Source organism: Pseudonaja textilis, chromosome 2 (genome assembly GCF_049901715.1).
Source record: "Pseudonaja textilis isolate UNSWEBS1 chromosome 2, rPseTex1.2, whole genome shotgun sequence".
Lineage (NCBI taxonomy): Eukaryota > Metazoa > Chordata > Lepidosauria > Squamata > Elapidae > Pseudonaja > Pseudonaja textilis.
In genome coordinates this window covers 97118766-97140472 of record NC_141991.1, presented here as the reverse complement: position 1 = coordinate 97140472, position 21707 = coordinate 97118766, and the positions used below count along the sequence as shown (strand labels likewise).

At 41.6% G+C, this 21707-nt stretch overlaps 1 protein-coding gene across 5 annotated transcripts in view; it reads left to right on the top strand.

Moving 5' to 3' along the window:
* Positions 1 to 18377, top strand: part of LOC113433476 (transforming growth factor beta receptor type 3-like) — a 30710-nt gene extending 12333 nt beyond the window's left edge. For 3 of the 5 annotated variants that reach the window (XM_087924631.1, XM_087924629.1, XM_026696090.2), the window contains 12 exons: positions 66 to 225; positions 611 to 767; positions 1523 to 1712; positions 3516 to 3757; positions 5399 to 5539; positions 6654 to 6971; positions 7435 to 7564; positions 8137 to 8208; positions 10859 to 10969; positions 15041 to 15085; positions 15889 to 15994; positions 17935 to 18377. In XM_087924631.1, the coding sequence (XP_087780757.1) occupies positions 66 to 225; positions 611 to 767; positions 1523 to 1712; positions 3516 to 3757; positions 5399 to 5539; positions 6654 to 6971; positions 7435 to 7564; positions 8137 to 8208; positions 10859 to 10969; positions 15041 to 15085; positions 15889 to 15974 (1652 nt within the window). In that variant the 3' untranslated portion in view covers positions 15975 to 15994; positions 17935 to 18377. The remainder of the gene's footprint in view (positions 1 to 65; positions 226 to 610; positions 768 to 1522; positions 1713 to 3515; positions 3758 to 5398; positions 5540 to 6653; positions 6972 to 7434; positions 7565 to 8136; positions 8209 to 10858; positions 10970 to 15040; positions 15086 to 15888; positions 15995 to 17934) is intronic. The other 2 variants (XM_087924630.1, XM_087924628.1) reach the window with 1 other exon arrangement.
* Positions 18378 to 21707: the final 3330 nt, after the last annotated feature.

Sequence of the window (21707 nt, the reverse complement as noted above, 5' to 3'; positions counted from 1 at the left end):
TTTCTTCCTTAGTGAGGAAGATTATATACAGTCTTAATTCTCTTCTTGCCTTCCTCCCTCAATAGGTGGGACTGCCCAGGCAATTTGTAAATTGCGTAGGAATTTCCTAACGCCCAAGCACTTTGCCTCTGAACGCCAGCTGCAGCCCCTGAGAATTTGCCAGAATCCTGACCCTCCTCAAGATCTTGAAGTTCACATTATCCTTTCCAAAGGTGTTGTCCCCAGGTATGCACTCACACCTTCCCCAGAAGGTCTAACATAGATGGGTGGTTGGAAATAACACAGCAATGCCATTTATATTTAGAAGAGGCTGGACTATTACGGAAAGCTGGCAAAGCTTGTTCTTTGGAGTTGGGTGGGGGATGGAAAAGGGGAAGGGGCTATGATAAATTGCATCAAAATGGCTTACCTCGAAGTACCTAAGGTTGAAATAAAAATCACAAACCTTGGGAACTGGCTTGCAAATGTAATTCATTTTGGATGTTATGTTGTGGAAACCATGTGTGTGCGTGTATGTGATATTCAAGGAATCTTAGCAATTCGTTGGAAGCCCAGACCTGATTCCATAATTTTTAGCTTGATGGTCTGATATTAAAGGCGGAGGTGTCAGTCTGCTCTCTTCTAGGTCCAGGCTGGCCCATCTGACTGTGGAGCTTCATGCGGTTGGAAGATCTCTACGCCAGGGGCTCCTCTTGATCCTGAAGAGTGAAGGAGCTGCCCAATGGATGGTTCGTGTCCACTGTTTCACTGGACAGCTGCATATACTGGTATGGGCAGGATCTGCTATGGCACACTTTAGGCTTCCCGGTGCTCTCTTTTCAGCCAAAAATGCTATGGGTAGATATCTGACATTATTTATCTTCTCATCTGCAAATGGAACTACAATTATTTGCAGAATTAGGCAGCTTCACCCACCTTTTTTGCTAGTCTGTACCATTGTTCTCCCTGACATCAAATGCTACTTCCTTGGCTGGGTGTCACTCCGTGTTTGGTAAAGTTATTCCTTATTGCTGAAAGGGCGGGGTTGCTTTTCTACCTAGGAGCACTACCTAAGCACTACAGTACTGTTTGATTCCCTGGCCTGTCTCCCCTTTGAGTTGGCTGTTGCTCTTAACTTCAATGCTCTAAATCAGGGGTGTCAAACCCAAGGTCCACGGGCTGGATCCAGCCCGTAGGGTGTTTAGATCTGGCCCATGGGACCGCCCTGCAAACAGCAAAGGACAGGCTGCAAGCCCTCCGCCAGTGAGGGCTGCAGGAGAAGGGACTGCAAGGCTCCTCTGGAGGACAAGGGTTTGGCACTCTCCCTGGTCTCACTTTCCTCTGCTGGAGACAGTGAATTCCCCCCAGCCCTGCCTGAGTCTTAGGTGCCCCTGACAAAAGTGCCCCTGAGCTAGCCATGCTCACCCGGCCATACACACACACCACACACACCAAGGTCAAACACAACCCTGATGTGGCCCTCAATGAAATTGGGTTTGACCCCCTGCCCTAAACATATCCGCCTGAACTGTTTTCATTCCAGGCTTCACACCAAGTCACCGTCAGCAACCCAGAAAAGAAGCAGCCTCTCACTGTGATTCAGCAGACACCTCCTGAGCTGGCTAGTGCTAGAGATCCTTTGAAATATGCAGCAGAGCAGAAGCTACCAGCCTTCACCTCTTACACCGAAGCCGAGCGGGTGAACAGGTTTCTTCTGATTATTGGACTGAATGGTAGGTAGTTGTTAAAAAGGGCTGAGGTGGAAAAAGTATTCACCCAAGACCAACAAAGGGGAACATTTGAAGCTCAGGATTGTAATGAGAGGGGAATCCTTGGTGGTATGTTTCCAAACTATTCTGTGAATGAGGGGTCCTTAATGCTCTCTGACCTTGCTTGTCTTCTTGCAGAAGTTTCATTACCCAAACTGTCATCAGTGCTACTAAGGAGTGTGGTACAGCAAATTACACCCCTTACTAGCACTGTCTGGGATTAAACTAAGACCAAGGAGACTGAGGTTGAAGTCCGCTGAATTTGTGTGAAATGATGGAAATTATTATTTGATCTTTTCCCTGCCTTTTACAACTCAAGGCAGAGAACTTACTTGTTAAAAAATATTTTAAAGCTATGTATCAGCTTGATTGTCAATGAGCATGTGATCACATGGCTCAGATTTTATTTGATATTAGAATAGAATAGAATTCTTTATTGGCCAAGTGTGATTGGATACACAAGGAATTTGTCTTGGTGCAAATGCTCTCAGTGTACATAAAAGAAAAGATACATTCATCAAGAGTCAAGAATCATAAGGTACAACACTTAATAATAATCATAGGGTACAATAAGCAATCAACTCATACTAGGAAACAGTCAAAAATATCATTAGAATACAAGCGACATATTACAGTTGTACAGTCACAAGTGGGAGGGGATGGGTGATAAGGGGTGGTGAGAAGATTAATAGTAATAGTAATGAAGACTTTGTAAATAGTTGGACAGTGTTGAGGGAATTATTTGTTTAGCAGAGTGATGGCATTCAGAGAAAAACTGTTCTTGTGTCTAGTTGTTCTGGTGTGCAGTGCTCTATAGCGTTGTTTTGAGGGAAGGAATTGAAACAGTTTATGTCCAGGATCCGAGGGGTCTGTAAATATTTTCACAGCCCTCTTTTTGTCTCATGCAGTATACAGATCCTCGATTGAAGGCAGGTTGGTAGTAATTGTTTTTTCTGCAGCCCTAATCTATTAATATCTAAAACAATAATTTAACAATTTGAAAAAAAATGAACCTTCTGACCAATCCTAGGTTGGCCAGCTATTCAGAGAGCTTTAATGAGAGGATGGTTGTTCTCTAACTTTGCAGTTTTATATTTACTTTTCCAATGTTCAAAGGGCAACCAATATACTGTATTATAAATTTGTGAAAGAAGTCCAAGTCAGGTTTATCATATTTTGGTGGATTTGAAGCCAGGTAACTATTTGATGGAAAAAAGATTGATGTCTGGAACAATTGTGATTAAAATTCATTTTCTAATGCAGATTGTCTAGTAAACTCATCAGTACTGTACTTAGTTTAGATTAAAAAAGAAAGAGGGGGAGTTAGTTACTCTTCAAGTTAATGATAGCCATGGTCTATAGAGGGCGCTGATGGTATGCCAGATAAGAGTTTGCAGATAAATTACATACTGCAGTGAGGGTGCAGCGAGGTTAACATGACATATTATATTAACATAATTGTCCTGGCACTATGTATAGACAGCTCACTCCTGAATATGCTTCTACATATTTTGCTGAGTGTATAAAATATTTCGTGACACTCATGACACACAAGTTAATGGCTGCCTGATTTTACTGTATGGAGAGATGATTCCATCTCTTTGTTCCACTGAGCCTACTGAATCTATAGAGGAGAGAATCATATTATACCGAAACTCAAACTTCTATGACTTCAGTAATACAGGAAAGAGTTAACCTACTAACAAGAAGCTGCTGTTTGTACTCTATCTCACACGGGTTTTGCCTCCCACCCCTCTCTCTTTGCAGAGGCCATTCCTGGTCCTCCAGAGAATCATGAACTCTTTGGGCCCATGTTCTTGTCTCCTTCCAAACTTGGAGTTGGGAGACAGCACTTTCCAGAGACTGTCACCGTAGGCTGGGAAACGAAGCAGAAGGAAGAGGGCAGTTCTGTTCTCTCTACCTTGCTTGCCCCTGAAACAGACAAAGTTGGATCTGATTTATGCTATGGGATCCAGAACCTCATGCCTGAAAAGAAGGATATAAAGGAAGTAAGTAAACTAGCTGAGATGGTTCCAGGCTTGGAGAGAGAATAGGTTTCCTAGAATAAGATTTCATGTGGAAGGGTGAATGGGCAGACCTTCACCTGCCACCAAGAACACCATTTGTAAGAGATGGCATGAACACAGGAAGCTATTTCAAAGAGTGATGCAACTGGCCAGCTGAACCTTTGTTGGGAGGAATGGCTGAATAGAATGAGTAAACAGCTACTTTATGATAAAGTGCCAGGTCTTTGCTGAAACAAAGCTACTACACAACCAGGCACAAAGAAGTAATCTTAGCGTACACTGCAATAAATTTCTGGTCTGGTTGCTAAAGAACACTTCACATGAAATCTTTTAAGCCTTAGCTTGCATGCTTGGTGATTTTCTGTTCCAACAATACTTCTTGCCCTGCTTGACAATAGCAGTTAAGTATATGGAGGTGGTTGACGGACCAGTAGAAGACCCCATCTCCCCCACCCTCATACATTATTATTTTTTTACAGTTGTATTGCTTTTATATGTTGTAAGCCTTGCAGCCAGATGAGCAGCAAACAAATTTAATAAATAAACAAATAGAATACGAGAGCCAAGGTTTCTCCCAGGTTTGTCACCCAAGAGTCTTTTTAAATCAGAGATCCCTGTGGACCAGCACCGGGCCACAGCATGCCAGAAACCGGGCTGCACAAACAAGGTGGAGCTCGATCTGCAGGATGCAGGCAGCATGAGAACCACGCCCCCTCTGGGCTGTGGGAAAACACCTCTCCCCAGAACTGGTCCCTAGTGGCCAAATGGTTCCGGGCCACTGTTGAAAATGGAGGAATTGAACCAAATGCCTTCTCCACCCCAGAATTCTACCATTTGGAAGCAGCGTTTCACTGATGAGTTATGTTTTCATTAGTGCAACATACACAGCATCAGATACAATCAGTCCTAGGGCTCTTCCATGCTGCTTACCTCCACCGCTGAATCCAGCTGGAGATGACAAGAAATTGCTGTAACAATTTCAATTTGTCCTTTAGTTTTGACAACAATACTGGCCAAGTGTTTTGTCTCAATGACAGTTTTCAGAGTGCTTGATTGCTGTCCACTCCTGATGCTTTATTCCTCTGGGCCAGGCAAACAAGTGCCAATCAGTCATAGGACGCTCTTGAGAAAGACCTTTCGTATGAGCCTTCTCCACTGACTCCACCAATAGGCATCTTCCTTTTTTTTGTATCTACTTTGCTGTTCTCCCTGTTACTTGGGTTTGAATGGGAAACCGGCAGATTTTTAAAATCAAATTCACCTGAGAAAGGAAAGGAGGGAGGGAGGGAGGGAGGGAGATACTGCTAGCAGTCCACTGCTGAACTTGCTTTGGAAAAAGTTACAGCATTTCCTTTCCGTTTCAAACGTCATTGGTCTTTCCTGAAGAGCCATGGCTTACCCTGGCTGTTGGTATACCAATGGCACAAACTGATAGCAAACAGACTGGGGGTTCAGTGTACTACTTATCTGAGATTTAGAAGAATAATGAAGCATGTTGACATTCAGACTTTTTGTGGGCAAAAATTATGCAGTTGGTCTCTGATTCTTAAAATTCAACTCTTGTGCCAAATATAAGCCTCTTTCTTTCCTTAAGTTTCCCTTGTCTTTTCTACTTCTACCCAGGCATCTTCCTCAGAAGGGAAAAAGTTACCACACCATCCTTTTCACCATGTCCTGCTCAGCCTAGAAGTGTCCAGCTCTGAGGCTTTTGTCAAGCAACCAGGATTCTGTATCGTCTCTGCCAACAGCCGGGTCTTTGTGGAAGTAATACTGATATTCAGTTTGAAAAAAAAAAAAAAGACTTTTGGTGCAAAAATTCAAATTTCATGTCCCTTAAATAGTGCAAGGCCACTTTACATTTCCAAGTTGTCTTATTTCAGGGGTTGTGGCCAGCAGTCCCCGCATCTCTCACCTTAACTAGGCCAAAGTCTGCTTACTTCTTTTAAAGTACCCATTTAAATGCTACTTGAGATGATGGGTTTCAAAATCCTACATATCTAGAGGGTGTCAGTTTTGGAATGTTTGACTCTTTCCCCCAAAACTGAGGAAAGAAGAACTCAAAGATTATGTTAATTAGACACTACTTCTAGGCTCCTTCAAGGATTGGTCAATTGAGTGAATATTGTTTTTCTTTCTGGTAGCAGTTATGGAAGAGACGGTTGGGTTTCCTCTATTGGAAAGCCTTCAGTAAATGGGCCTTCATTTTGCCAAACATGGTTGTTGAGATTGCCCAGTTTTTACAAGGAAATAGTATAAACTGTTAGTTGGCCAGGCAGCATTTTTGGGAGTTTTTTAGGACCAGCGGTGGGATTTAAATTTTTTTACTACCGGTTCTGTGGGTGTGGCTTGGTAGGTGTGGCGCAGCTTGGAGGGCATAGCTTGGCTTGGTGGGCATGGCGTGGCTTGGTAGGCGTGGCATAATGTAACATCTCCATTCCCACCCCACTCCAGGGAAAGGATACTGTAAAATCCCCATTCCCTCCCCACCCTACTAACCTGCTTTCCAGCTCCATTCTCCTGTGCAGGGCAACAATAGAAGGTTCAGCCAGTCAACTGGGACTCGGAAGGCAGAGAATGGATGGGGGTGGGGCCAGTCAGAGGTAGTATTTGCCAGTTCTCTGAACTACTCAAAAGTTCCACTACTGGTTCTCCAGAACTGGTCAGAACCTGCTGAATACCACCTCTGAAAACAACTACATCCATGTTTATGATAACCATCAAGAAAAATCCGTATGGTTGAATATATTTGGGCTCCAGCCCCTGTGGGTAAACCCCCCCCCCCATGATGCTTCCTCTGTTCCTTACTCCATTCCAGATCAAGCATTTGGATTTGCTAATTCTGTGGTGGGGTGTTTGGGTTTTTTTTTTTGTCTTCTAGGCATCTTTGGTCACATTTCACTCCTGTCTTGGCTTCACCATCCAACAATGCTTCATCTCTGGCTCTTCGGATTCTTCAGTGATATCTTCACACCTGCTTATCCAGCATGGCTGTGCAGCTGATTCCCATGTCAACCTGTTAGCACCTCAAGAGACAGTTCAGGACCGGACATCGCGCCCAAGATACCACCATCGCCAACGGCTGAGTTTTGTACTCCAGCCTCGCTCCAATGACTCCATTCATTTCTTGCATTGCCGCCTGATGCTCTGCAGCAGGGAACCTCAGGACTCTGGCAAAACTAGCGGTTCAATCCCCAAGGTCTCTATAGCCTTTTAGAGAAGGGAAATGGGCTTTTAACAATTGTCCAGCAGCTCTGTGCAAAGACTCACTTTCTGCTTCTGGTGCTGTCCTGACATAAGATGTCTTACGTTAGGTCAGACTACTTGTCAAGCTTTGGGTTGACCATTTGGATAGACAGGGTATCAGACACCCATGTTTCTTCCACCTTTCTTGGGAGTTTTTGTACACAAATCAGGCGCTCGATCACTGAGCTACGGCATGCGTTTTGTCCAAAAAGCAGTGCTAAAGAATGACTGGGAACTGGGGACCAGGCAAAAGGGAAGCTTCTTAATTTATCTCAGATGAGTTTTTGCACAGAATTGCTTAATGTGACTTATTTGGGAAATTAGATGCATGATCTTCTTGGAAAAGATAGTGGTATTTGGTTCAGACTTCTTCCCCTTGCAAAGGAAAAACTCTTTGAGACAGATTTTTGTTTCAGTGCCAGTTTGAGAACAAAGCCTGCAGGAGAGAAGAGCCAGCCAGTGGGGACTTCCAGCGTACCATCACAAAGCCCATCATGGTGACCATGGAAACTCCACTCAGACCTGCTTCTCCTAGTCTGGAGCCAGGTAGGCGCTTGGCCGTTGGCTCTGGAGAATGGCATCCCTCGCTCCGAAGAGATTTCAGTGCCTGCATTTGGGCAAGACCGTCTGTGCAGTCAGTCCAGTGGTGGGATTCAAATGTTTTTACTACCGGTTCTGTGGGTGTGGCTTGGTGGGCATGGCAGGGGAAGAAAACTGTAAAATTTCCATTCCCATCCCACTTCAGGGGAAAAATACTGCAAAATCTCCATTTCCTCCCCATTCCTGGGGGAAGGTAACCACCGGTTCTCCAAAATACTCAAAATTTCTGCTACTGGTTTCTCCAAAACTAGTCAGAACCTGCTGAATATCACCTCTGGTGCAGTCCCTTTCCAGGATATGAATGAAAATCCAGGGATATAGGACACTTTTTTGTGCTTCTCACCTCTTGTTATGGGCAACATTTTTTGCCTATTACTTACTAGTTGTCTATTTAATTACATAGCAGTGATTGGGTGGGCCAATGTAACTCAAAAATATGCAGTTGTTTTATGGAGGCCATTTCCAGATTATGTTTTTGTCAACCTCTCCCTCCTTGACTCTTACATTCTTTGCCATAGATAATTCCTTGGCCAACCGACAAGGAAAAGCAAAGGATGCCAGAAAGTTGCAGAAGGCACAGAAAGTTCTGAGTGAGTATGTGCTGAGGTCTTATTTCTTTAAGCATGTTTCCTGGGATACGGAGAATAGAGTCAGATCTGAATGCAGTCTCCTCTTCTAGAAGAGGTCCCAGGGCTTTTCCCATAGCTCAGTTAAAATGCTCTACTCCCAACCGTGATAACAGCAGATAAGCCTTGCTGTTCCCATTGCTGTTCCCCCTTGCATCTAACCATGGCTTGAAGCCCAGAGGACAATGTCATTTCCCACACAAAGAAGACCACCCTTCTCGCACTTTCTCAGTGTCACCAGCTGACAGGAAAAGCATTTGCCAATCACAGTACTATCACAACTGGCAATTATTTTGACAAATGGCTATACTACAGGTTTAACTATGTGCCAGAGCTTCCTTCTTTTCCATTTGTTGCCTCTCCCAGAGCGGAGATCACCCAAGCAGGGTGATTGGGATGAGGGGCTGTTTTATCTGCTAGTTTTCCTAGCCAATCCTCAGGCTTAGATCAAGCAAACTACAGACAGTTGTAGAAAGTCAGTCATGCAAGCTAATTCTAACACAACTCGGTGTGTTAGACTTACAACAGACTTGTAGCTGTTGTTTGCTCTGCTATTGTACCATGCATGGTTAGGGGCTGTGCTGTGAAGCAGTAGAGAAAGAGAACAATTTCTCTCACATATTTCATCTTGTAGTTCCCCATCACTGCTGAGCAAGTACAATTCAGGCAGATTCAGGTCTCTGAACTGAGGATTAAGAATTAATAATAAAAAAAAAGAAGACACCAGACTGATCCTACCTTCCTGTGGTTCACCTGATAGACCTATCAATAAGATGGTCAACCAAATACATGAGATTGTACCCATGGTTGTCATGGTGATTTTGCTGCTTACAGGACAAAACACTGCTTTAATATCAGAACATCTAAGGATGACCTTAAGCAACCCCAGATATGAGTTGGACACAAAGTGAAGGCAAATGTCTTGTGAATATAGCAAAAGAAGCAAGGAGAGGAGGGGTGGCGGCACATCCGTATCATGAAAGGCTCAAATATGGCCAGATCAGTGACTACAATGTTTTTCTACTTCTTCAAGGCATATACATCTGGCTCTATTTCCAGAGTAGTGCAAAAAAAAAAAAAAAGAAGAAAAGAAAGAAAGCTTCCACTTGTTTAACAATATGATTCCAGTTACTTGTCATTAGGGGTGTGCAAAACTTACTGATTCAGGAACAGACTGTACTGAATCTCCTCCCGATCACTCTCTAGGTATCTCCCGTGACAGAATGTCCAAGGTTATCCAATTTGTTCTTGTCATGTTGACCCCAGTTGCATGAATCACGCACATAAGCAGGGACATGGAGTCTAAAAGACATTGTTGTTAGAAATTTAGCTGTCGTTTGGGGGAGAGGTGAAAGACAAAAATTGACAAGAACATGGAAGTACTGTCCATCACAGGAGAAGTGATGACACACCTAGATGACAATGGAGTTCAAAGGACACTTCAAAGACTTCTGAAGAAACATTTGATGGTTGGGATTCCAGGGGAAAAGACAGTGGGGGGTGATCGTAAGATCCCAGAGAGAAGGAAAGAAGAGAGCAGAGAATAACAGAAGACAAAGCAGCTGAGAACTCTTTGTCTCTATAATGTTATCTATAAGTCCTCTTTAATGTTACAAGGAGTTACCCAGGACAGGAAGGAAGAAGAGAATTGTTTAAAACCTGTTTAGTTATCTGAAAGTTAAAATACCTCTCTCAAGGAGGAAGGAAATAAATATAAACAAAGTTAGTTCTATTAATGAGGGAGAAAATTAAAGGAAGAGCTTAGAGATAAACAGTGAAGAATATACAATAGCAATAGATTGATACTGATCCATAGTGCTTTACAGAACACGTCAGCTGTTTTCAGAGTCAGCAAATTGACCCCACCAATCTGGGTCATTTTACCAACCTCAGAAAGATGGAAGGCTGAGTCAACCTTGAGCCAGTCAGGACAAAACTCCTGGCTGTGGGCAGAATTAGCTTGCAATATTCCATTCTAACCACTCTGCCACCAGGGCTCATAATATTTAAGAAAAAGAATTGCAAAAATAACAGGAGCAACAGTAAAATAAAGAGAATTCTGAAATATAAATTCACTATAAACAACACTTCTGGCAGTTCCAAACAACTTAAGACACCTATTTAATTTGTAAATGGCCTGTTAATAAAAGTAGCGATTTCACTGGTTTGAATTGCACACACAGCCTGGTTTTGTTGCCATTCCAAAATGTCTGTATGCAGAGAAAGAACCAGATATTCCAAAGTTCTCCAGAACATATACAAATGGGTTTTGTATACACTTAATTATCATACTGGAAAATATTAGCTGGCTTATAATTCTTTAATTCAAAGTACATGCATTATTTGCCAGGTTTCCCAAAGTAACATAGCTCCAACTCTGAAATCTGCCCAACTTTGATCTGATGAGTTTGAAATAAGATGATTCTTCTGCAAGAGTTAGAACAATCTTCCTCTTTGTTTCAAGAAATGAACTAAAATGAAGGGAATCTTGATTTTAGGGTTTCCTTTTCTTACAATCTTTAATTTTTGGGACTTGTGTCATATTTTGCAACTGGTTTTATTGGGCAAAGGGAACAAGACTTCTCAATTCCGTGTATTTCTAACTTTTCTGCAGCTACTCCTCCCCCAGTTCTGGAGCTCCCAGCTGTCCTTGGCATAGCCTTTTCTGCATTCATCATTGGCATCTCCCTCGCTGGTGGCCTCTGGTTCATTCATTCTCAGACGCGTATGTAGAAGGACAGTTTTCAATGCTATTCCTAACATTTTTCCATGTTCCTTCTGGCTGCTGCCAAAGTCTGCGACAAAAAGTATCACAGTAGACCAGATAAAGGGCGTATTAGTTCAACCTGGTGTTTCCCAGAATGGTCAACCAGAGGACAATGAAGGCCCATTAAGGGTTAAGTTTAAATGAGCACTATTACATCCATACCCCTCTGACGGGAACTTCCAGACAATATTTTTTATGAGCTGAATAGTATTATAAATACAGGAGATCTATTCCTAGTTTCTCTACATAATTTTATACAACTCTACTATTTCTTTGCTATTATTAGTATTGAAAAGCCAAAACATAAACATTTTCCCTATAGAAATAGCTCCAGCTCTTGACTTTTTGGGTGATGCATTTACCAGAATTTTAGGGAGTAGTCTAAATGTAATTGTATTCTAGATTTGTAGAAAAAAAATGAATCCCAATATAGATTATATATATTTTATGGCTGCTCTATATGATTAATATTTCAAGCTCTTAGAATTGAGATGACAGATAGGAAAGGTGTCCCGGAATTGCAATAATCTTATAACCCAGATTATGAAGCTGCAACATTTGTTTCCTGGTGTATCCTTAATATCAATCTACATAAATTCCTCAAGAAGCTCTAATGAGACATATTTTCAAATGCTTTTAGAAAGTCTATCCATTGGTTCAAACAGAATTGAATAAATTAAATATTGCTCAATAAAAAAATTTAAGATACTGTTAAGCTATTTAACTAAAACTAAGTAGAAATCCAATAATAGTTTTACTGTCATGTAAAAAAAGATACTTTATTATAACCAGAGACCAGGCAGATTAAATACTTATCAATACTAAACAATAAAATAATAGTAATCTCATTAAAGAATTAAAGGATGCCCCTGCTTCATATGTAACTATTCACATGCATAGCAACCTAAAACCACTCCAAGACATTCAAGATAAAAATTATATTGTAATTGACAAGCAGTCAATTGGCCAGTTTACAGAGGTAGGTTAGAAGTTACAGTCCTTGACTTATGACCACAATTGAGCCAAAATTTTATGTTGCTTAGTGAAACAGTTGAGTTTTGCCCCATTTTGAGACTTTTCTTGCCACAGTTGTTAAGTGAGTCACTGCAGTTAACTTAGTAACATGGTTGTTAAGTCAATCTGGCTTCCCGAATGACTTTGCTTGTCAGGTCACAAAAAATTACCTCAGGACACTGCAGCTGTCATAAATATGAATCTGTTGCCAAGGTTCAAATTGTGATATGAAATGGGGAGGCTGCAATGGTTGTGTGAAAAATGGTCATAAGCCACCTTTTTTCAGTGCTGTTGTAACTTTGATCATCAAATAAATGATTGTAAGTTGACGACTACCTGTATTTCACTTCCCACTATTATCACACAAAATGTTGCAACGTTTTTGTCCAAAAGCAGGAGCAAATAGCTTTGACCAGTTTGGAGGATAGAGCAGAAAAGGTGTGATGTAGTTCGTGCAGTTCCCAGCAGTTTTCTTGGCAATATCTTTCAGAAGTGGTTTTCCCTTACCTTCTTCCTCGAGTTGAGAGAGAGTGAATGACTCAAGGCCACCCAGCTGGCTTTGCCATAGGGTTCAGTGCTGTCTCGTTTCCTGTTTAAACAGCTAAATGAAAGCCACAGTCATCCATTGGTTGGGTTGAAGCATCATTAGTATGTTGATGACATCCAGCTATGTACACCTGGACTGAGTCATGCCATGGAGTGATGCTGTAGAGTGTCATCTCATGTGTGATGCAATGGCTACCTGGGTGAGGCCATGGGGGTTCCATCTTGGTGCTCTGGGGTCTGGATGAGGAAAAACCTGACTCAATTGTGTAAGACCAAATGTTTTAGACTGTAGGACCTCCAGGTTCCAGGGACCTTTTATCTTTGGTTCTAGAGAAAGTTGCACTGTCCCATATAGACCTTGTGCCTAGACTGGGGTCCTGTTGGATTCATGGCTCTTCTTCAAATAGCAGGTTGCACTGTGGCCAGAAGGCTCTTTGTAAAACTTTGTGTGATGTGCCAATTGCACATGTTCCTGGATTGGGAGGTCCTGCTCACAGCCATTTATGCCTTTGTCGCCTCCCGTTTGGATTACTGAAATGGGTCCTACAAGGGGGTACTCTTGAAGAGTATTCTGGAAGCTTCAGCTGGAGCAAAATATCCCATTGTTAATGCACAGGAGGGATATGTGATGGGTTCCATCTCCAAAGGAGTTCCATCTGGCAGGACGGACCTAGGCAGTGTGCCTTTTCTGCTGTGGCCACCATCTCCTGGAACATCATCCCTGAGGTGAAATTAGCCCCATCTCTGTTAGCTTTCCAGAAGTCCCTTTTTTCACCAGCTTTGGGGATCCCAGGTGGCTGAATAAGATTGAGTGTGGTTTGTTCTCTCACTTTCTAGGGTTTTATCTATTTATTTTAGTTTTAATTGACTGCTAGGGGTTTTTTAACTGTTGTGGTGGTTTATGCTGCCCAAAGTCATGTTTGTGAGATTGGTAGCTATATGCAAGTAGTCCTTGACTTATGACTGTAATGGAGGCTGCCCATAATGGTCATAAGTTGTACTGGTTGTTAAGAAAGACATTGTGATCCCCTCACTTAGCAACCACAATTTCTCACCTCCCTATTTTGGTCATTAAGCGATTGTGAAAGTTGTTAAACAGAGCATGGGATTTTTATATATCACCCCATAGTGCTTTACAGTACTCCCCAAGCAGATTACAATGTCAGCATATTGCCTTCAACAGCCTGAGTCCACATTTTAGCAACCTCGGAAGGATGGAAGATCTTGAGCATGTCAAGATCGAACTCCTGACTGTGGGCACAGTTAGCCTGCATTCTAGCCACTTTGCACCAAGGCTCAATGTTAGATCCTGTGAGAACTATCTGCCTTCCTGAAAAATATAACTTCAAGCACAAATTGCTTTTCAACATCTTTCTTTTAATGCATTCAAGTATCGTTTATTGTAAGTCTTGATGCTATTAGCAATAAACTTTTGAAAAATCATTTTCAGAAACTGTTACTTTCTTGCATGATCCTCCTCCTCCTTTTCCTTCCATCATCCTCCACCTCCCACATAAATGTGTCCATTTTGGTAATCCTTGTTTTGATAAACATCTATTTTCAAAAAGAAGCCTTTTTTCCTAAAAAGACTCCTTAACAATGTTTAATACCTATGCTGTATTGACCACTTTGGGGACTATACATAACAATATCATAATAATCAAATTGATGCAGTGGTGAAGGTCTTGATTTAGAAACTAGGTTGCTGTGAATACTAGTCCTTCCTTAGGCATAAAAGCCAGCGGGGTGACTTTGGGCCAGTCTGCTTTGAATTGTACAAAATAAATGTGGGATATAAATCTGATAATTTTAGCTGAATTTCCATGATCGTGGTTTTGAACTCACCCCTCCACCCCAAAACCCTTCTGGAAAAGTTTGATCCACTTAAATTTCCCATCAGAGGCATGGGATTTTTATCTCTTATATTGGCTGCACAATTATTGTACATGATGCTTTAACAAGGCCCTGAGATTCCACACAGAAAGTGGGGTGGGGTGGGGACTGGAAAGAAACCAGATTATGTACTTAGGCTCAGGTATAGTAAGAGTAATGAATTAAAGGGTTAAAATGGAGAACAAATTGCAGTTTTATTAATGGAATGATCAGGGCAAGGTAACATGGCATTTAGGTGAGATCTATAGTTAAAATTACTCAGCCTCTGCCACATTTCACTTTTATAATGGACTACAGAATGTTATTTTATAGTAGACAATATGGCATCATGCTTTCTGTGCATAAGTGTAATTTTCAAATCAAATGCTCATCATGAAGAAAAGACAACTAAAATGACACAAAGTAGAGATCAGAAACTGGAATTAAATCTATGGGATACTGAAATCCATGGCCCTTTTCTTTTTTCAAATTTTTTAGTAGATACTGTATATCCTTTTCCATGTCTTTTGCCCAGGAAATAAAATTAGTTCTAAATATTAAAAGTTTCATATGTTATCACTGTCTTTGAATTCTTAGGTAAGAGGGGTGTCAGAAAGAAGCCCCAGCTTGCAAATGAGAAAGGTAAGCTAATCAGCCTTGGTAACTGTATTTTTTGGTACTTGATTCCTAGTTTCAAAAAATAACTGAACTCTGCATGTGAAGAAAGCCAACCCATCAATTTTATTGACTTCATATATCCCTGGAGCATTTCGCCAAAGTATTATGGGAGTTGTAATTCAGTAAGGATGCACAGATCTCTAGCTTCTCTCCCCTCACACAAGATAGTCTTGTTCACTCTTAAGAGCCGTGGTGGTGCAGTGGTTAGAATGCAGTACTGCAAGCTACTTCTGCTGACTGCTGGCTGCTGGCATTTTGGCAGTTTTGAGTCTCACCAGGCTCAAGGTTGACTCAGCCTTCCATCCTTCCGAGGTGGGTAAAATGAGGACCCAGATTGTTGGGGGCAATATGCTGACTCTGTAAACTACTTAGAGAGGGCTGTAAAGCACTGTAAAGCAGTATATAAAGTCCAAGTACTACTGCTTCCATGGTAATCCCTAGTTTGGCTTGACCACCTCAAAATGCAGTTTTCTCTATCCAAGCGCTCTTCAGATATTTCAGTGAATTACTTTGTGCAAAAGCTCCTGTTCACTGCTTCTGAGGACTGTTGCACATTTCAGCTAATTTTGTTTGACTTCATATGTAACAGTAAGAAGCTGGAGTTACACATAGATGCTCATAAATAAACACAGAACGAATAGTAGAAGGCAAGTTTGCCCATTTGCGGAAGAGGCAATAATCCTATATTGAAAGCAAGCAAGCAGAAGGGATTGCTGGAGAAAGAAAAAGAATGACACCTTTATATTTTATTGCATTTTACCTACCAGCTCCTGAAGAAACAGCTGTTTCCACTACTCTGGATGTTTCCTCTGCTTTGAATGTAAACAGCCCTACAGATAGTTTCCTGCCCTAGAAGCCTCTCCTGAAACACAGGTAGCTGAATTTGCGAAAGCTTGTGGGAAAATGTGACTGGGATACAATGGTGACAAAAGCAATGAAACCCAACTCTTTTGTCAGATGATACATATGTGGAACTGTCTTTAATTTTCATTAAAATATTACTTATTCCATGGTTTTGGTTGAGAATGAAGAACTCTTGAGCAAGTGTTAGACTGACAATGAAGACATTTACAAGTGACTGGTCCTGCAGCAGCTGCAGCCATCTACTTTTCATTGCCTGAAACTTTATTTTAAAAAATTGGGTGAGTGCCATAAGAATCTGGCATTTCCAAACTATATGGCATACTAGGTTCAATTTCCTGTGCCACTGAACTAAAATGGGCAGCCCCGGGCAAGACCAAACATGCACTAACCGTAATAACTGAATAGAACCGAAACTGCTAAGACATATTGTATGTTGTATTTGTGATTGCTTTATAGTATAAATCTCAAGAATAGTGAACGCAGGCTGTTGGTCTGAGTTCTGAGCTTGGCAATTTGGTTGCAAACATTTTGTCACCATTCGAGGAGACTCGTCAGTGCACACTGAGGATGTCTCCTCGAATGGTGATGAAACCTTTGCAATCAAATTGCCAAGCTCGGAGCTCAAACCAGCAGTCTAGCTACCAACCTAAGCTACTAATATTCAAACACATTTCACAGTGAACACGGCTGGTGAATATAGAGCAGCATATACTACAAGCACTGTTTCTACCTGTTGCAAAAGGCAACAGTCTGTGATAGATTATGGCTAAAGAAATGGTGGGCAATAAAGTTGATTAGTATGGTAGCCTGCAAATCAGCCACCTCACCAATTACAGGTAGTCCTCAACCTACAACAGTTCATTTACTGACTGTTCAAAGTTAGGCACTGAAAAAAGTGACTTATGATCATTTTTCACACTTATGACAATTGAAGTATCCCCATGGTCATGTGTGTGATGACCCAGGGTGGGATATAAAACAAACACAGTCACAGAAAACAGGTGGAGGCCCTTTTATTCCTTCACTTTGCTTCCAAGCTCCGAATATTCTTGACAGAAGACAAAAAACTCCCACACAAACAGTTACAAGAAGGGAAAAAGCAATATAACCCAGGTAAGATAAGGGCTGGAGGATGTCCACAGATAACATAAACTGGGAAGGACGTCAAACTCAGAGAGGAACCATAAACTAGAGACATTTCCACACTTTGTTTCCAGCGTTCACTTGTACGCATGTCAGTCCTCTTATTCAGTTGTCACAGCTGCAGCCCATGAAGAGGATCAAGGCCCTCTCCTCCAGAGTAGGCGACTTTCCCTTATCCTCTCCTCCCTGTGTGCCCTAGGATGGATAGGGGATGGGCCCGGGTCCTCCTCTGACTGCCCAGCCAGCCTCTGCCCTTCCCCAGCCTCCTCTACAACTTCCGGAGCCACACTTTCACTCCCTGTCAGCTGTTCCTCCTCTCCCCCAGTCAGTCTCCACCAGAGGCATGACAACTCAGATGCTTGGCAACTGTTTCATACTTGTGACTGTTGCAGTTTCCTGGGGTCGTGTGATCCCCTTTTGCAACCTACTGACAAGCAATGTCAATGGGGATTCCAGATTCACTTCACAATTGTGTTACTAACTTAACAAATGCAATTAGTCACTTAACAAATATGGCAAGAAAAGTTGTAAATGGGGCCAATTCATTTACAAATGTTTCACTTATCAAACTTTGGGCTCAACTGTGGTCATAGCTAGAGGACTACCTGTATAGAAAGAGACAGTAAGGAGCTGCACAGCAGCTGTAAAATTTATCCCAGTTAGTTGTATAAATTTGTTGCTTTTGTATTACTGGGCTAAAGGACATGCAAAAAAAAAACCTGCAGAGAACATGAAAATCGTAACAGGGTGGTTAGAAGTACAGAAACCATTTTTCTATCCACTTTTTTAAAAAAAATCTCTCACAGATTCCAGGATGAATTTGCAAGCTTCTAAAAACCTACCAGCATTCTCCCTCTATTACAAGTGGAAGCTTCGGGGTATTTTTCTGTCCTTGAGTTGGTGCTTGATGCTCCAACTTTAATAAGTAAATGAGCAGCAGGAAGCTTTTTCATGATGGAACAAGGTGGAAGGCTAGAAAGCTGTGTCTCTTCGTTGAAGTGTTCCTCCTCTCTCCTACTGGGCCATCAGCGAAAGGAACTGTCTGTGCTGAAATATCTACATTCCTCTATTGTGCCAGATGTGCTGCTGCTGTTATATGTGTGGAAATTGTCAATTAAACGCATTGGGAAAATGATAGATCAGGGAACATTTAATAATTCCTACCGAGTGTTATCTGGCTGTGTTTTCCTTTGTAACTGATATATTTACATGAAATGCCCTATCCAACAAATAAGCTATTTTAGATCTTAATGTATTGATCCAGTAACCAAGTGTACTAAGAAAAGGCTGAATTTCCACAATATGTTAAATTATTGCCTACCCACAATCATAACCCAGAATCTTACACCATTTCTTTGTTAAATTGATTTATAAAATATAACGATATTTATCTTACATGTTTATAATATATATTATAACATTATAAAATATAAACTAAACCAGCTTCAAAAGTTTTAAAAGAAGCAAACAGCAAAGACTTGAAAATTAGAAAAGTTTGAGATTACATTTGTCATAACGGGAATTTTGTTAGTGATAATGCAAATGATACCGTTTCCTATTAAACCTCTAGCAAAAAAAAGCATTGTGGCTCTTCCAGGAGGAGCAGTATTTTTTTCACACTTTATGCTATTTGGAAATGCCACTCATTTGATCCACTATAACGTAACATATGCTTTGCTTGCAAACCCAATTGGTGGTCAAGTAATTAATAGAGGTAGCTGTTGACTTACAACCTCAATTGGAACCAGAATTCCCATTGCTAAGAAAGGTGGTTGCTAAGTGATATATTTTGCCACAACTGTTAAGCAAATCATTGCAGTTGTTAAGTGAAGGGCACTTTTTTAAAGCAAATGGGTTTCCCCCATTGACTTTGCTAGCTGGAAGTTGGATGGGAAGGCTGAAAATTGCAATCATGTGACCCCAGAATATTTCAACCATTGTAAAATATATGCTGGTTGCCAAGTGCCCAAATTTTGAGCACACGACCATGGCGATGCTCTGACAGTCCCAAATGTGAGGACCAGTTGTAAGCCTCTTTTTTTCACTATCACTGTAACTTCGGCCTGTCACTGTAACTTACACTGTAACTAAATGAAGTGTAAGTTGAGGAATATTTATTTATTTATAAAATGTATTGGCTGCCCACCTTACCCCAACGGCTCACAGTTACATTTAAGTTAAAACAAAAAGTTAAAATCAAACATTAAAACCAAAGATACATGAGGAGGGTTGGGGGGGGGGATCTATTATTACTTAATCAACCACCTCCATTGCGCTGTTCCCCCCTGGGGCCCCAAGCCAACTGACACAGCCTCATTTTTAGGCCCTTATGAAAACATAGGAGAGTTGAGGCCAACCTCACATTGACGGGCAAGATGTTCCAGAAGGCAGAAACAATAGCAAAGAAGGCCCTCCTCCTGGACCACGGGTGTCAAACTCAGAACCCGCCCATGGAGTCCTTAAGATATGGCCCGCGGGGCTACCCTGGAAACAGTGAAGGACCGGCTTGCAGTGCCTCTGCCAGTGAAAACGGAACTCACGAGGGCCGTGCGTGGCACTCCTGAGTTCTTTTTTAGCTGACAGAGGGTGGCAGGAGGCTGTCCCAGCCAAAATCAGAGCTCAGGAGCCCGTTTTCGCTGGCAGAGGGTTGCAGGAGGTCATCACAGCTGAAAATTGAGATCCGGAGCCCGTTTTCACTGGCAGAGTGCTCGGACCATCACAGGCACCCCCTGACATGACTGACATCATGCTGGCCATGCTCACCCCAGCCCCCCAAGGTCAAACACAACCCTGATGTGGCCCTCAATGAAATCGAGTTTGACACCTGTGTCCTGGATGCTGCCAGCCAGAATGATCAGGCTGACAGGACCAGCAACATGCCTCCTCTGTCAGTACAAGTGGTACGGGCCAATCCCAGTGGGTGAGATTGTCACTCAAGTAACCTGTGCCTGTGCCATGAAGATCTTTAAAGGTGATCACCAACATCTTGAATTGCACCCAGAAGCAGACTAGTAATACCAAGAGCATTTTATATATAACTCAAGGCAGCGAACATATCCAACACATCTTCCTCTTCCTAATTTCTCCACAACAGTCCTGTGAGGTGCGTTGGGCTGAAGGAGAATGACTGGCCCAAACTTTCTTTGTTAACAGCTTCTAATTTAACCTTTATTATTGGCCCAAATCTTGGGAGAAAAGATAAAACTGGGCTCATTCTTCAATGTATACACAAACAATAACATGGCGTTGTAGAAAAATTTTCTACCTGGAGCATCCCTGTTTGATGGGAGCTTATGCCTGCAGGTTCCCAACGTTCATGTCGCAGCAATTATCTTACTATAAGTTTCTCAGAAGTTATCAGGTATTCTTCATAAAGGACCACAGATTTCTTTTTCAGCCTATCCTCGTTTGCCTAGCAGAACTTGGGATGTGATGTGGGACTTTTATGAGTAGTAAGAATGGTAAGATAGGCCTTCAAGTTGTAACTACAACCCACAATATTTTCTTGAAAAAGCTAAAAACTTCCCAATTTTGGAATAACTGTAATGCAGATGTTGACACCCCCCTATTAAGCACTTTTCCCCAATGATGAGTACTGTAATCCAAAAAGTCCTGAGACACAAAGTTAAAGACCGTGTAAATAGTTTATTATTTTTTTTTAGTACAGGTACTTTGTACAACAATATTTGTTTTAAAATGGGAATGGGCTGGCTGGAAAGAATGGAAGTTATATTCTGAGTAGCAGAGAAGGGACACTGGTACGTACTTACACTAAACACATGATTTTTGGAACAGTTGGGGTGGGGTATGAGAGAACAATACATTTTAACTGGGAAGCAAGCACACACTGTTACAGGCAGGCTGCTTCTGGATATTCAGCAGCTTGCTAGTGTTCAGTGGTCTAGCTGTACAGGATAGGAGGAAGTCAGAATATGAAGATAAAATGTGGGCAGGGAAGAGCACTGTGTAGGGGATAGCCCCAGTATGATAGAGTATGTCGTTGGCTTCACTAGCTCTTCCGCTTTCAAACATAAGAACAAAAGAAACACAACAAAGATATGGTGAATTTGCATTGCTAACTTCAATGCAGTGTGGCCAATTTAATTTATAGCAGCAGGCAAGCTGATCCCACTCGAATTTTGTGCATTTCAGAAACTACCACACACATAGCAAAAATATTTTTACCTACACAAGGCAGAACATGTTCTTCAAAACAATGATTCCTCAGGATTCTCTGGGCAATAACTTCATAGCCAAAGAGAGAAGCGGTCTTTTTTTCTCTCACCACCTCAGTATCAAATCTGCTTAAGCAATTTGCAAAATCAAATGCATTTGGTGCCAGATTGTTCACAATCCAAAACATGATCTCCTTTTGTCTATCCTGATTAAATAAAATTCTTAATCTGGGCAACCATCTCAGGTTATTATTATTCCTTCCTTTCTATCATTATTTTGCCGGAACATACATTTTTATAACCCAAAGCTCTTGCTTTATTGTAATCTGTTGCAAAGTCATTCTGATCAAGCTTAATTTTAGTACCGTTTAAAAATTCTGTGTGTTTGCATGTGAGGGGGAGAA